Below are 14615 nucleotides of genomic sequence, written 5' to 3'. Positions count from 1 at the left end.
CGAGCAGTGCCGTGTGGCCGGCACAGCAGACACGGAGCTCAGACCAGCAGCAGCCACGGTGCCCAGGCCAGGGCAAGTGACAACAGCAGTCACAAACCTTCTGGGCTGTTGGAGAGGCTGCCCTATACTCTGCTTTGCCGTCTCCCAGAGATTTTACTTCACACTCCTCACAGCTACTCCCAAGGGGCCCCCAGAAACTCGATCCTCTGCTGAGAGGGTGGGGGCAGCCGCGTCCTGGGCTGGGCGGGGGACCACCCAAGGACACTCGTTGGTGATGTGTGGGAAGGGCTCTACCCAACCCAGATCAGGCTCCCCCTCAGTTAGAGACATCAATCTGGCCTGAACCAGCCCTGAGTAGAGACCCCTGGCCCAGGCAGGGGCCCCCGCTCTGGGCAGGCAGTCAAGCAGCAGAGGCCCCATCTGATCCAGGCACTTCCTTTGGTTAATGAGAAACCAAATAAACAGCCTCTGCCCCAGCTGGCTTCGGGAGCACCCCAGCCAGGCCCAGCCCTGCCTGCTCCAGCCAGCCTCCCTCCCTTTCACCCTGCAGGTCCCGTGACTTTCCTCCCTTGCCTCCTCCATGCGCTTCCCACTTCCCTCACAGCCCTGCCTGCTCCTTGGCTGGTGCGCTGGGGCTTCCTGCTCTGGATCGCTAACCAACCCTCCCCTTCCTTCCTCCTCCTCCTTTCCTCTAGTGCCTTCTTACCCATTTTTAGCTGCTGGGATCCCACTTGTCCTCCTCTCCTGACATCTGTCTCAGCCATCTCCATAAGGAGGGAGTCCCCCGCCCAGAAGACCTGCGGGCTGCTCCGGGCCTTGCCAGCCTGTGTCTCTGCTGTGGGAATGAGGCCAAACCCTCTTCAGGGCACTCACTCCACTCTCAGACCATCAGCCTGCAGGAGGGAGATGCTCAGACGCTTGGGTGCTCGGGGCTGCTCTAGCTTGAGGGCTTTGTCAGCCGGAAGTCCCCGAGTGTGCCATGGTGAGAGCTCTGGTGTGCAGGAGAAGGAAGGCTCTTCTGGCTAAGAAGCGAACCGGACAGCCTGAAGCAGCCTTGTTACCCAGCGGGCCACAGCTGAGGCCCAGCTCTTGGGAAGTTATTTCTAGCCACCTCCAGGTGTCTTGAGGCAGGGCAGGGCTGGGCCTGCCAGCAGGTCCCAGATCTAGCCCCAGTGAGGTGGTGGCAGTACTTGCGGACACACCCAGGTTCCCATGGAAACACCTCCTCCCCCATCTACTCTCTCTAGCTGAGCCTAGTGCCAGACGGGGCAGATGCCCATGGCCTATGCCACAGCGGTGATAGGATAGACAGGGGGATATGGTCACAGGGTCCAGCAGAACAAGAGGGTAGAAGAACTTGTGACGAAGAAGGGCACAGAGCATTTTCAACATCTTGCTCCACTAGGACAGCCACCATCTTCCCATACCAGACCAGATCACCAGTGTTTTGGGCACATGAAAATCACACACACGTGCTCTCTCTCTCGCTCTCTCTCTCGCTCTCTCTCTCTCTCTCTCTCTCTCCCTCTCTCCCTCTCTCTCTCTCTCTCTCTCTCTCTCTCACTCATATACTCACTCATACACTCACACTTCATTCCCCAACATCACGACACCATTTTACACCCATTTCTCCATGTGGTTAATTTTTTTTTTTAGTTCTCATTTTTTCTAAGAAAAAAGCAACAAGAAAATAATTCAGAGTTTATACAAAACATCTTTACATTATTTTTTTTCCAAAAAAGACTAGTATTTACACAAATGGCAACAGAAACAAAAACAAAAAAAACCCTTCGACTGCCACCTGGAAGGGGCTGGCTGTTCCGCTCCCTCTCCCACCTGGCAGTGGGGTGGGCACCTGGCCAGGAGGCAGTGTGGAAGTGGATGGTGGGAGGCCCAGCTCCTTCCATGGCCACTCTGGGAGTGCCTGCAAGGCGCTTGCTAGTGGCAGTCTGTTAGCAGCCGTGCTGGCAAGGAGCCGGGGTCAAAGTGCACGGCGTGCTGGCCCAGCCCTAGGCAAGCCTCTTCCTCTTTCCAAGCCCCAGCCCAAGACTGGGGGGCTAGTGGGAGCTGGGTTAGGGGGGCACCCACCCGAGCTAGAGCCCAGAAAAGAAGCAGGCTACCTGGCCTTATACCCGCTTAGTTCTCCGCCCTGGGCCTCTGTTTCCCCACCAGGCCGAAGGGTGCCAAAGGTGAGGGGAGAACAGGGCAGAGCGGAGAAGGGGGAACTCCCAGCTCTGCAGGGCAAATAGCCACCTGGGCACCTCACCTCCCTCCACCCCCCATGAGGTCATCTGCCTGCAGCAGCTCTCCTGTTCCCCAGGCAACAGCCAATTAAGACATTAATAACCGTGAGAGTGAGGGAGGCAGGATATGCCCAAGTATCCCACAGGAAGTTTTTTTTTTTTTTTTTTCGGTGGAAGGGTGGCAGCCACTACCCCATTGCCAAGATCAGCACTGTAGAAGTGGGGGAGGGTGAGACACCTTGCCCAATGGCACTCTTGTCTTCCCTCGTGGGCAAGAACAGCCCTGGCCTGTCCCCTCCCCACAAAAAAATATGCCAACAAGTTTATAAAAGAAATGCCATCCTATGCTTCCCGGCTGGCCACATCCTGCCCCAGGCCCCTGATACTGCGGAAGGCTGGGCTCAGAAAACCTGGGGAGGGGCTGTCTTTTCCATTTTTCCATTTTTCTTAAAAAAAAAAAAAGAGAGAACAGATGAAAATGAGTTGACAGCTAAAAAAATGAACACAGAAACATTAAAAACAGTGATGATAGCGGACAAGAAGTCCTGGGAAGGGAGAAAGGGGGCGAGGGGGCACAGGGCCAGGGGGGGCGTCTCCCTGCCTGCTGTCCATCAGCGTCCGACCCTGCCCTCCAAGAAGGGGTGCCCCCGCAGAGCCCAAAGGCCTGGCCAGAGGGGGAAGGCACAAGAGCATGGGGGCTGGGGGCACAAGCACCCCCCTCTGAAGCCCAGGGGGCGGGGCAAAAGGGGGATTATAAAAGCCAAGAAACTACAAAACTAAATACAAAGATGGGCACGGCTGGCAAGGGGAGGGACGTGGGTGAGGATGGAGAGGTGCAGTCCCGGCCGACTGTCCCTCGGGGCCGAGGCTGCCAGGGCCCTCAGACCTTGTAGTAGATGTTCGCGGGGCTCTGGGGCGGCATCTCCTGGACGATGTAGACAGGGTGCCCGTAGTCCCCACTCACCTTCTCATAGTGGGGGCAGTAGTTGTTCTCTGTAGTCCGTAAGGGGATGATGATGTCGCTGGGCTCGGTGCCCGCCGTGCCACTGCCCCCCTTAGGACTGGCCAGGGTGCTGAGCGAGAGGGCGGGCGCCCGCTGTTGCGTGTGCTTGCGGTGCCGCTTGCGCAGCTTCAGCAGCAGGATGGTCAGGAAGATGATGATGAGCAGGAAGATGACGCAGCCGGCGCCCACGGCCGCAAACAACGCCACCTTGGAGTTGAAGAAGCTGTCGGGGTCCCCGCTGCTGCCTCCACTCCCACCGGAGCCACTTTTCTCATCCTGGTTCACAGTCTCTGTGGACGGGGGAGGGAGGGAGGGAAGGGAGGGGAAGAAGGTCAGCCAGGGGTCCCAGGGACACATGGCAGATCTTGGGCCACGCCCTGCCTTCCTTCAGAGCTAGGGACTGAAAGGGCAGCCGAGCAACGGCTTCTGCCCTCCGGGAGACTCCCATACACTCACCGTGCTTGCCGTCAGAGTCACCCAGGGAGCCCCGGCCACCGGGGGCCTGTGTAGCCATCTTGACAGTGTTGTCTGCCTCCTTGCTGGGCCGGCTGGTAGTCAGCTGCTCGGGCGCCACAGCATTGGGGTCTGGGGGTGGGGAGAGAACAAGTGAAGGGGGAACTCCAGCAGCATAGGTGCCTCAGTTACATAGCACCCACCGGCCAAGAATGGCCCGGACACTGGACCTCAGATCCCCTATCCCTACTGCCCCCTCTGCCGCTACTCCCCATGCCACCCCCCGCCACCCAGTGAGGAGCATCTGTCGCAAAAGCCTAGCTGAGGAGCCCTCGGCCTGGGTGCTCACCTTGCCCAACCTTCATGACGATCTTCATGGTGCGTGTGCGGCACACACCCCCCTCCCGGTTCTCCAGTCCCTCCAGGCTCCCATTGGATGTAGCTGCAGCAAGAGGCCAGGGCAGTCAGGAGGAGGAAGAGGTCTGCCAGCATTACCCAGAAGCCCTAGTGATGTCTAAGCCCTTAAGAATAGAACTGGGAACCAGGGAGTTACAAGCAGCTCCCGCCCACCCGTGAACCTTTCTACTTCTCTCCTCCCACTAGGGACAGAGTCCAGGAACTAGCCCCTCCCACGAGGATGCTGCTCCCCTATCATGACCAAGGCCAGAGGCCCTTCTTTCTCAGCGGAAGCTACATGTGTCTCCTCATTGGGTGACGTGGCTCAGAGGCCAAGCAATTAGAACTGGCATGGTGAGGAAGACTTCTCCACAGACTAGAAGGCGTCCTAGATTAGGTGTCAGGAGAACCGGGTTGGAAACCCAACCCGCTCCCTAACTCTCTGCGTGATCTAGGGCAAGAAGCCCCTTCACCTCTTGGGGCCTCAGTTTCCCATGAAGAGAAAGGCTGAAGCTCTGCCAATTCTGCCATTCCCAAGGTTAGATCTTAGGTGGGCAAAGAAAATAAGAGAGAGAGCACCACGAATCAGAGTCCTCTCCCACCCAACTCCTAGAGCCGGGGCGAGCTGGCGGCAGAGGCCCCTTGGTAAACGCTGGGGCCAGAATTCCAAGGCCACGCCACGAGGAGAGCACGCCACTCTTCAAAGGGGACTGGATCAGGCTGGGCCTGAACTGTGTGCTGTCTCAATGCACTACTCAGAAGCTCCCACTGCTACAGGACAGGAAAGAACCACGTGGTGGGCAGGGACTCACAGGTAATATAGTAATCGTGGTGCTTCTTGAACTCCAGGCCCATGTAGTTGGGGCTGAACTCCTGGAACTTGATGGTGAAACGGATTTCCTGCTCTGGCCTATTGCAGGTGACCAGCACGTTGGGGTCGAGCACGGTGCTGCAGGCAGCTGCCTGCTCAGGCCGCACCAGGTACAGCTTGTAGTACTCATAGGGCCGCCCAGCTTCTGCTCGGGGGCAGATGATGTCCAGCTTGTCTCCAATCTTTGGGTAGATCACCAGGCCCTTCCCACTCAGGAACCTGCCCAAGAGGGAAGAGATGGTTAGCCTCAGGGTTGGGGGTCTCAGGCCATCCCCAGAACCAGGGGAGCAGACAATGAGGGCCAGGCTGGGCACACTGGGTGAAGATGGCGAGGACAGGCATTCTGTCCTTTTTCCATCCTTAAGCTGGGAGTAGGGAAAGAGAACCATGCTGCCAGCAGGGTGTGGAAGGGGTGGCCCATGGGCAAGGCTGCCAGGCTTTGACTGCTCCGCAGGGTGGGGCACTGCCTAGCTGGGGGAGCCCTTTGTCCTAATGTGGCATTTCCGCAGCGGGGCTGACGTGGCAGATGGGCTGGGCACCTAGATGTCAGGCTTGGGTTGCCTGGATGTGGCAGCCCTGTCCTCCTCGCACCCCCAACATACTCACGTTCCTTCATAGCCTCCGCTACCAGCCCTCCAGCACACACGTGTGTATATGCGCCCATGCGCACAGACACACACAAAGAAGCACACACACAATGAGCCCTAGAAACCACCCCCACAGCTCCCAGCCAACGGCTGGGGATGCACAACCTATCTTGGCCCCATGCCTTCTCCCCCATCCTTGCTAACCTTGGGCACGATGGGGAGATAGGAACAGGCCTTGCCTAGAGCCAAGGGATAATGGGCACAGTCTCCAGCCAGGTACAGCTCCACACAGCTCTCTCCACTCCCCACTCCCACTGCCTGGCATCCTACCAGGACTCATCCCACCCCCATAAGGCAAAAGCCTGAATCCCCAAATCTGGCCAGTCTCACTGCAAAGGATAACAGAGAAAGGGGAGAAGAGGCCTGAGCAGGAACAACAGATCATATGAGACAGAGCCCCAGGAACCTCACTCATCTGCCTTCTAATCCACTCCCACCACACACACACACACACACACACACACACACACACACACACACAGCCTCTGCTCCCCATCCTGAGAGGAGATGGACAAATGCCTCCCGAGCCAGGTTCATCTTCTAATCCAGAAGCTCGGGCACTGGGAAATAGCAGGGGGAGGGCAGCTGCCTGGGGCCACCGATTCATATCATCCTGTCCTTGCCTGAGCACAGTAAGCGCTCTCGGCCATTTCTGAGCCTGGGAGCAAGTCAGTACAATGTAGGGGAAAGAAGACAGACTTTGGAATCAGATGGATGGTGGCCCTTACTAGCTCTGTGACCTTGGATGAGCTGCCTGATCTCCCTATCTTTCAGTGTCCTCACTTATAAACTGGGGGTGGGAAGAGCCCCTCCTCCAAGGAAGGTGGAGGGGAGGCATGATGGCATGTATAGAGCACATAGTTGGCACTCAACCGTGATCCCTGCTTAGAAATAGCGTGGTCTGCCAAGAGGCAGGAGGCCAGACACTAACACCAAGGACCTATGAGCCCAGTCTTGTTTCTTGGGTGGGAAAGAGGAAAAGATGATACAGCTCCATCCTCAAGGACTTTACTGTCTGGGGTGGTTCAGAAAAGTAAATGGCCCGTGCCACAGCAATGGATAGCACCAGGCTATCTGGAGGCTATGTGAGAGGATGGTGGCTCAAAAGGCAAGGGTTGGAGGCAGAGAGAGGAAGGAGACAGCTCATCTGATAGGACAGTCAGAAACGGCCCCACAGAAAGAGTGGGATGAAAGTGGATTCTGGGGGAGGAATAAGAAGTCAACATCCAGCAAGAGCAGACAGCAGTGGTTGGGACAAAAAACCCAGGCCAGTGACTGGCCCAGTGATGGGTAGAGAGGAGCAGAAGAAGAGGGGGTAAAGCTCAGCTGGGGCCAGACTGAAAGGCCAGGGTCACAACAAGCAGTGTGGGTTTCATCCAGTGGGGGACAGACTCTCTAGCAGAAAGGACAATGAAGGGCCGAAGGCAGTGCTTCAAGGGAATGAAGCTAACGGTGGAAGAACATGGTTCTACTCCCTGAGGGCCCATTCCACAGTGGGGGCTACAAGGCACAAGGGCCTCCTGGGAGCTCAGTATCCTCACCGGATGGAGGGAAATGATACCCAAGGAGGTGACTAAGGGAACTAGACCAAGTAGATGGAGTGGATGAAGAACAGCAGCCCTCTCTCCACGTCCAGGGAAGCTCCACTAAGCTGGGACCTGCCATCCTTCTGTGCAGGAGGGTAAAAGCAACAACAAGGAGGTCTCACCCGCCTTAGTACCTAGCTTTACCACACTCCAGAAGGCCAGAAAGGAAGCAGGCGTGGGATGGAGGCCCACACAAACATTTGAGAGAAAACACCCCCAACTCCATGCGCTACAGAAAGCCAAGAAGTTTCACCAAAGCCTCTATAATTCCTAAGGCATTTTTCACTTTCCAATCTTCATACTGGTTCCATCCAGGCAGTCGGATCAGACTTCTAACATCTCAGAGGTAGAAGGAACCTTCGAGACCTCCTGAGTCCAGGCTCCTCATGTGATGGAATGAGTAACCAGGTGAATGTCCCTGTTGAAGAGGGGTGCTCAAAGCCAACCCGAGGAGCCTAAACTCACCCAGGATGTTAACTCCTAGGGGTCTAAGAGTGCCTTAAACATTGGCTGAATCCTTATAGAGCTGCACCTCCGTAAGACCGTAACTGGAGATGACAGCAGGTAGAGGGCACGCAAAGGGGTACAGGCCAGCTCACTTTTCTAACCACTTGGCCCGCCTTACTCACCAGGGAGTCTTGTCTACCCTGAGCAGTCTCCCATCACCATTCAGGTTCTGGAGCCCTGGAACCCAGAGACAACCGAGGAAACAGATGTCTACATAGTGGGTGGGGGAGGGGGAGGAGAGAGGACTATTGCCCCCAACACCCCTCAGACTCTCGTCAACCTCAGTGAACAGAATTCATAAATATTCATGAGTTCATTTGCATAGCAGCTGGCAGAGGGAAACTCACCTTCCCCTAAAGTGCAGAAGGGAGAGGAGCCTGATGAGACCCACCTTCCCTGACCCTGGTCCCCCATGATGGTACCTTCTCAGCTTCTTCCCCACCACTGAGAAAAGTGCCTCTGGGCCTGTGAGAAGCCCCAGAAAGTGGTGAGGGGCCACGAGGTGTGGGTATGCAGCCCGTGAGAGTGAAGCCCAAGGTCAGGTATGACGCCAGTCATCCTGTACAGCGGGGACCCTGCTGGTCTCCCCTCGTACCCACCAGGTTAGGAGTAGGGGCCGACAGGAGGAGGAATAGAGTACCTAGTTAAACTCTTTACCCCCCAGTTTTCAAACACTACTACTCCCCCCATTATCAAACCAAGCTTTCTTGCCTGGGGCCACCCCCAGACAAAGCCCTTTTCTGGAAAATAAGGGGATTGACATGGCCCAGCAGGAAGCCTGCAGCAGGTCGCCATGGTAACCCCTGAGGCCTTCCCTCCTTAGCCTCTGATAGCTCCTGGGACCCCAGGGAGCCACCCCAGGGAGTAAAAGGACTTAGGGGAGGCAGCCTGCCATTCAGTCTCCTGTCTGTGGCCTGCCTCTTCCCCTCTACCCTAGCCCAAGTCTCTCCCCCAGCCTGCCTACTGAGCTTAGAAGTCTCACCATGACTGCTGAAAAGAATCCTGGGAGAGAAGAAGCCTGAGGGTCTGGGGTAGTGGCCAGTGCTGATCAGAGGCCAACTGCCCCCCCCCCCCCCCGCTTCTTTGCCCAGTTAAGCCCCTATCCACCCATACACAGACAATCTATAGCAGAGAGAGTTTGGAGCTATGGGGGTCATGCCTAGAAAGCTGCCCACGTTCCACCACACTTCCTTCCCTCTCATCCTTCCCTCAGGCTCTAGGGACTTGTGGTCAGAGAGTGGCCAAAGGGAGAGCCTGGTCCTAGGCCATGCCAGCCCAGGTTTGGTAGAAGACTCTAGCCACAGCTTTGATTCAGTGACTCCGGCACCACTGCGCCTGCACCCCAGGGTGGCAGGACCAGCGGAGGACAGAACCCAAGCTGGAGCTCAAGTGTGCTCTCATCCCAGCAAGGGTGGGGAGACCCCAAATTAAAGGCTCCTCTTTCACTCCCCCAGCTCCACCCAGCCCCCGAGGCAACAGGAGCAGACCTGGCCTGTCCCAGCAGTGCCCGCCCAGGCGTGGGTGGGCAGGAACAGCAGCTGGGTCCTGGCACACACACAGCACTGTCGGAGGCAGGGAAGCCAGAAGAGCCCCAGAGGACGTCCCCCCCCCACACCTACACTGAACTATGCCTCCCCTCTGCCCCACCTGGCCAATGCTAGGGCCCACTGAGGGCTTAACAGCCCCTTCCTTGTTGTCTGCTGTCTGTGGGGTCCCTGAGAGGCAGTGAGATTCCTGGCCCAGAGAGGAACCAAGGCTGCTATTCAGAGCCCGGGAGGGAGAGTGCCAGGGATCGAGCTGGCTGTCTCTAGATCAGGTCACCCAGAGCAAGCTGCCCTCAGACGTAGGCCTAGCAAAATCAAATGAGGAAGCTGGAGCACTGCTCATCCCACGTGGGCAGGGCCTGAGTCACAAGGACAGATGCACACACACCTGTGAGGTGAGAGCGAAAGCCGGGGGCAAAAGCCAGCGCCTCCTCCGAAACCCAGTCTCTCCCAGATTCCAAGGCAGTGGGATGGTGTGGAAAGAATGGCACAAGGCACAGCTCTCCCCACTACGAGCTGACTGACTTTAAACAAGTCATTTTCCTTTTCTGAGCAAATGCCTCCTCATCTGGAAGATGGGCAATTCCAACTTCCCAGGGCTGCTGGGAACATCCAATGAGTTCATATCTGAGAATGCTTTGGAGGTAGCAAGGTACTGCCCAACTGTTAGTTAGCACACCAAGCATAGTACCGTTTCGAAGAAGCTGAACGAGCTTACTACACTCCTGGCTGCTAGCACCGCCACCCAAAACAACCACAATGAAAACCCACCCAGGAGGGGCTGCTACAGAGCCCAGGGCAAGGAACCCAGAATATGGCTGGTGAGCATCCCCTTACCTCGGCTCCCCTAATAATCACAGGGTGGACCCTCCCCCCAAACCTACTGTTCCCATGGCAACCAGCGGCCTCCTGGCTGGCCCACCCACTCCGTACTCCCAACACCAGAAAACGGCGATGCACAGTAGTATCCAGGGCCCACTCATCCCCATCCATCATAGTTGGTGAGGGAGTGGAGAGCCTGAGGGGAGAAAGGGAACCCTGGATTCAGCCTCCAGTCCAGCCTCACCAGGCCCTTCTTGCCCCAGGTCTGGCTGCCTGGGGTTGGGGGAGGGAGGGAGGGGAACAGGGAACTTTAGAGGAGCTGCTGGCTTCCCATCACTTTCAGGCCCCCACCTGTGGCCAATCAGCCACAGAGTAGAAGAGGTCAGGTCCCTAGCCACCCCGGAAAGGGGCCCCCTGAGCTGGCCTCCCCAGGACTGTGAGCTGGAACAGCTGTGAGGGGGCTGGGACCTACACTTTGGCTTGTAGCAGGCAAGCCTGGGTTGGGGTCTGCAGCTGCCCCCACCCATGCTGGATGGAGTCAAGGGTCCTGGATGCCAAGCTGAAGCCCCCACCCCCGCCCCTTGCAGGGAAGGTGTAATATGATCTCAGGCACATTCCCACTCTCTGGAGGTGGAGGAACCTGAGTGGGGGGCAGGAAGGGGTCAGAATGGGACTGAGAGACTGAACTGCAGCAGCTGGACTTGGCTGAGGACTCAAGTATGAGGCCCGCCGGCTGCCCCAAGTTCTCAGGGGAGGAGGCTGGAGGAGGGGTCTGCCCTGGGACCTTCCATCACAGCCCCCCCACCCCACACGAGCACGCCCACGTACTCTGGTTCCTCCCAACCTCTAACGGGCCCAGAGCCACCTTCCCACCCTACACTTATCGGGCAAATCTGACAAGGGGCCAAGCTCTTGCCACCCAGGGACTACCACCCTGGAAGGCCACAGCACCAATTTGGGAAAGAGGCTGGGAGTCTGGAGTCAGCCCTTCCGGCTCCCCTCTCCCGGTCAGGGCTGGGGCTGCCCGTATCCTGGAACCTGGAAACATACCCCCAGCCCCACCACTTCTTTATTTTGATTTTTTACCAAGGAGGAAGCAATTAAGCAGGGTTTATAGGCGCTGGGAGATTTCGGGGGGGGGGGGGTGTTGCCAGCTCCTGACAGGAATGAGGCGAGAGACCAAAAGCTGGGAGGAAGAGGGGAGGGAAGAGAGAAAATGAGCCTGTGAGGGAGAGCACGGCATGTGCGAGAAACAAAAGGACTCGAGAAAAAGAGGCAGAGAGTGACTAAGAGTGAGAGGGAGTGTGAGAAAGAGGGAGAGCGGGCAAGCAGAGCTGGAGAGGGGAGGTGAACGCGGCTCACACAGGATGTGAGAGGGCGAACCGAAAAGGGCCTGAGAGGGAGAAGTCAGGCAGGAGGAAAAGAGGGAGAGACGGACAGGAAAAGACCGTTGATTTGAAAGGCTGTGGCAGTCCCAGGCTTGGGCGCAGTGGCAGAGACAGCCTCCCGGAGCTCAGAGTGAAGCTGAGGGCAGTGCCTTCCTCCTGTCCTCCTGCCCCCCCCCCCAAACCCGTGCCAACACACACAGACGGGCTGCATTCCAGACCCCTGAGCATAGATGGAACTCTGGAGGGGGTGCTGCGCGCAGGGGCACCAGTATCAGTCCCCCACCATTCCCAGGATCTGCTCAATTACAGGATGGAATTCGTGCAAGTCCTATTGAGGCCTCAGCCACCACTCCCACAACCCCCAGGATGCCTACCCTCAGCCTGAAGTGGATCGGGGAATGGGGCAGATCTCAAAAACCTGCAAACCGTTCCAGAGCACTCAGGCCTCAAGACACAAAAAGGGTGAAGCTCAGGGAGATCTTGTTTCTCCCAGCCACCCCCCACCTCACTCTGCAGGAGGGCTCCTTTCCAGCTGTGGAGCTGCCTGCTATCTCTGGTTAGAGACCCGAGAGAGCAATTAGGTCACTCCCATGAGCCCCTACGATGGGCTACCCCAGGCTGATTTCAGCTCTCCTGGCTCAAGAGAGAGCATTTCCAGCCTCCACCTTTACAGGAGGGAACTGGGCACTTCACAGCCTTTCTCCTTGGTCTGAGCAGCCCGAGGCCCCCAGACCATTTTGAGTCCCTGCTGTTAGGAGAGCACTGGGCCCAGTTTGGCTTCTGGGTTAAGGAAAAATGGTTGTCAATCCCTTTCCTTGTACCCTGACCCTGGTTTAGACATCCCACTAACCAATAAATAGGACCGTACCTTAACCTAAGGAGAAGAGAACTAAAGAAGCCGCCCTCTCCCACTTCAGGGCTGAGAGGTGCATGACCCCTGGAACCTAAGAGGTCAAGACGGGCAGGAGCTCGGGAAGTTAGCGGGGAGCCCATAAGAGTGGACAGGAAGAGATTCCAGATACAGGAACCACAGAGCACAGAGGGCAGGCCAAGGGCCCCCAGTTTCCCACTAAGTGGGATGTCCGCACACTGCTGGGACCTCCAGAAAACAAGAAGGAAGAGCAATTTTGACCCTGGGTTCCAACCTGAGTCCTGGATGCCAAAAGAGAAAAAGGTCCAGAGGTCACTACACAATCCAGCGACTCCCCACTAACAGCCCAGAAACCACTGAGCCACCGCCCTGAAAGGTGTGTGTGTTGTTGGGAGGTGGGGGAGGATTGTGAAGGGTAAGGAGGAGGGAGAAAAGAAAGGATCTCCTCTACGTAGCTGCCTCCCCAACCCCTTTGGGAAAGCTAAGCACAACTCCCCAATCTGAGGATAGAAAGTGGGGGGGGGGCAGTGGGACCCGCCTGGACAGGAATCCTTTGCTTGCCACCCACTTCCCTAGCCACCTCGGTCGCCACTCTCCACCCCGGCCAGCCCTGGAAGCTCTGCCGCCGGCTCCATTGGACCCCCGACGAGCGCTGGATCGACACCACCCCCCCAACAAAACCTCTCTCCCACTCCGCCCCTCTCCACCCGCCGCCTTTGTGAGCCTGGGAGCGGCGCCCGCCCCTCCACGGACCCAGCAGGGAGAAAGTCGGGGCGGGGGGGGGGAGGCTAGAAGAGACGGCAAAGCTAAAAGCTAGGGAAGCAAACTGGGAAGAAAGAGAAATGAAAATGAGAGAAGCCCGAATGGAGATACAGGCACTGCCACCCGCCCCAAGCGCGAAGTCCCACGCCACGGTCCCTTCACAGCTAAACAAACGGGGAACCTGTGTTCCGGCCTCTTCCCCCGCCCAGGTCAAGCTCGCCCACCCCCCGCCCCCAGCGGCTCTTGGCGAAAACCGCCACGTTCCCAGGGGCCCCAGAGGGGGCTGCTTTCTCTCCCCGACCGAGCTCTCCGGTGCGCTCAAAGGCGCTCAGACTCCCAGCTCCGCCCGGCGCGACCACCTCCACTTGATCCGGGACGTGCGGAGGAGAGGGCCGGAAAGCTGAGGGGTCACAACCCAGCCAAGTGCCCCCACCCAACCCCACCGCACCCTTCCCCGCCCGGCCGCAGGGAAACACACTCGAAAAAGCCATAGACAAAATGGGGCGCCGCTCCTCCTCCGAACACCTTCCCACAGGCGCTCGGGGGCGCGCGGCCTCACCCCGAAGGAGTGCCTCCCACCCCCAGGGACCAGAGCAGATAAGTTACTCACTTGGGGTTGAGGGAGCTCCAGGACACGGGCTCTAGATTCTTGGCCAGCGGGGTGGCGAGCCGGCACAGCGCCAACACGACCATCGCCACAAGCCACTTGCCGAGCCAACGCTGGCCAGGCCGGGCCATCTTCCCTGGGGCAGGCTGCACTTCGGGATGCCCTGGCGCCTCCTCAGCAAAGCTGGCCTCGCCTTCCCGTGCCGCGCTGCGCTCCTAGAAGCTCAGGCGCCCATCCTCCGCAGCCGCCGGCCTTGAAGTGCTCCCCTCCCGCCGGCTTCGGTGTCGCTCTTCTCCGCCCCGCCGGCCAGGAGGACTCACTGGGCAGCCGCCCCCAACCCGAGCATGAGCTGTGGCCTCCGAGGGCTCGCTCCACTGGCCTCTCCGCCGCACGAAGCACGACGGGGGCTCTGCGCCCCCGGGTGATCCCGTCCGATTCCGCTCGGCTCCCCGAGACTGTTTGGGACTGTGCGACCTCTCCCCGACGGGGTCTCACCGCTGGGGACTCGGTGGCCGCCCGGACGCCTCGACCGCCCCGGGATCGGCACCCCTGGGAAGAAGTGGGAGTCTCCCCACCACACGAGCTCGGTCTGGGGGCTCCCGACCGGGCCGCCCTAGCACGGGCTCCGTTCTTCCAGGCCACACTGGGACTCCGGGCTGCGCGCCCCCCGACAGCTTCGACTTCAGCGCGGGGCCCGCTCAGTGTACTTAGAAGAGCGCGGAGACACTGCCGAGCGAGCTAGTCCCATCAGTTTGCGCCTCTGAAGCCTAGGCCGGGTGGCCCGTCAGCCCAGTCGCCGAGTCCTAGCTCCCTGGCGATTGCGCCCGAGGCTTTACGGTCAGTGCGAGCCTCACACACCTCCCGCTGCTGACCAGCGCGCATACACTCCCTCCGCCGCCGCTGAGCTGTCTACTC

The 14615-nt window shown here is 58.5% G+C and overlaps 1 protein-coding gene across 3 annotated transcripts in view; it reads right to left on the bottom strand.

Moving 5' to 3' along the window:
- EFNB1 (ephrin B1) overlaps positions 1-14615 on the bottom strand; it is a 60868-nt gene extending 46253 nt beyond the window's left edge. Inside the window, exons 1-6 of one of the 3 annotated variants that reach the window (XM_032620716.1) lie at positions 13704-14615; positions 4908-5185; positions 4049-4141; positions 3703-3831; positions 3208-3536; positions 1690-2689 (exon numbers count right to left, since the gene is read on the bottom strand). In XM_032620716.1, coding sequence (XP_032476607.1) covers positions 2645-2689; positions 3208-3536; positions 3703-3831; positions 4049-4141; positions 4908-5185; positions 13704-13831 — 1002 coding nt within the window. In that variant the 5' untranslated portion in view covers positions 13832-14615 and the 3' untranslated portion in view covers positions 1690-2644. Of the gene's footprint in view, positions 1-1626; positions 3537-3702; positions 3832-4048; positions 4142-4907; positions 5186-13703 lie in introns of those variants that run through there. The other 2 variants (XM_032620715.1, XM_032620713.1) reach the window with 2 other exon arrangements.

This window comes from Phocoena sinus, chromosome X (genome assembly GCF_008692025.1).
Source record: "Phocoena sinus isolate mPhoSin1 chromosome X, mPhoSin1.pri, whole genome shotgun sequence".
Taxonomy (NCBI): domain Eukaryota; kingdom Metazoa; phylum Chordata; class Mammalia; order Artiodactyla; family Phocoenidae; genus Phocoena; species Phocoena sinus.
Note: the sequence above shows the minus strand (reverse complement) of the source record. Positions and strands in the feature narration are given on the sequence as shown.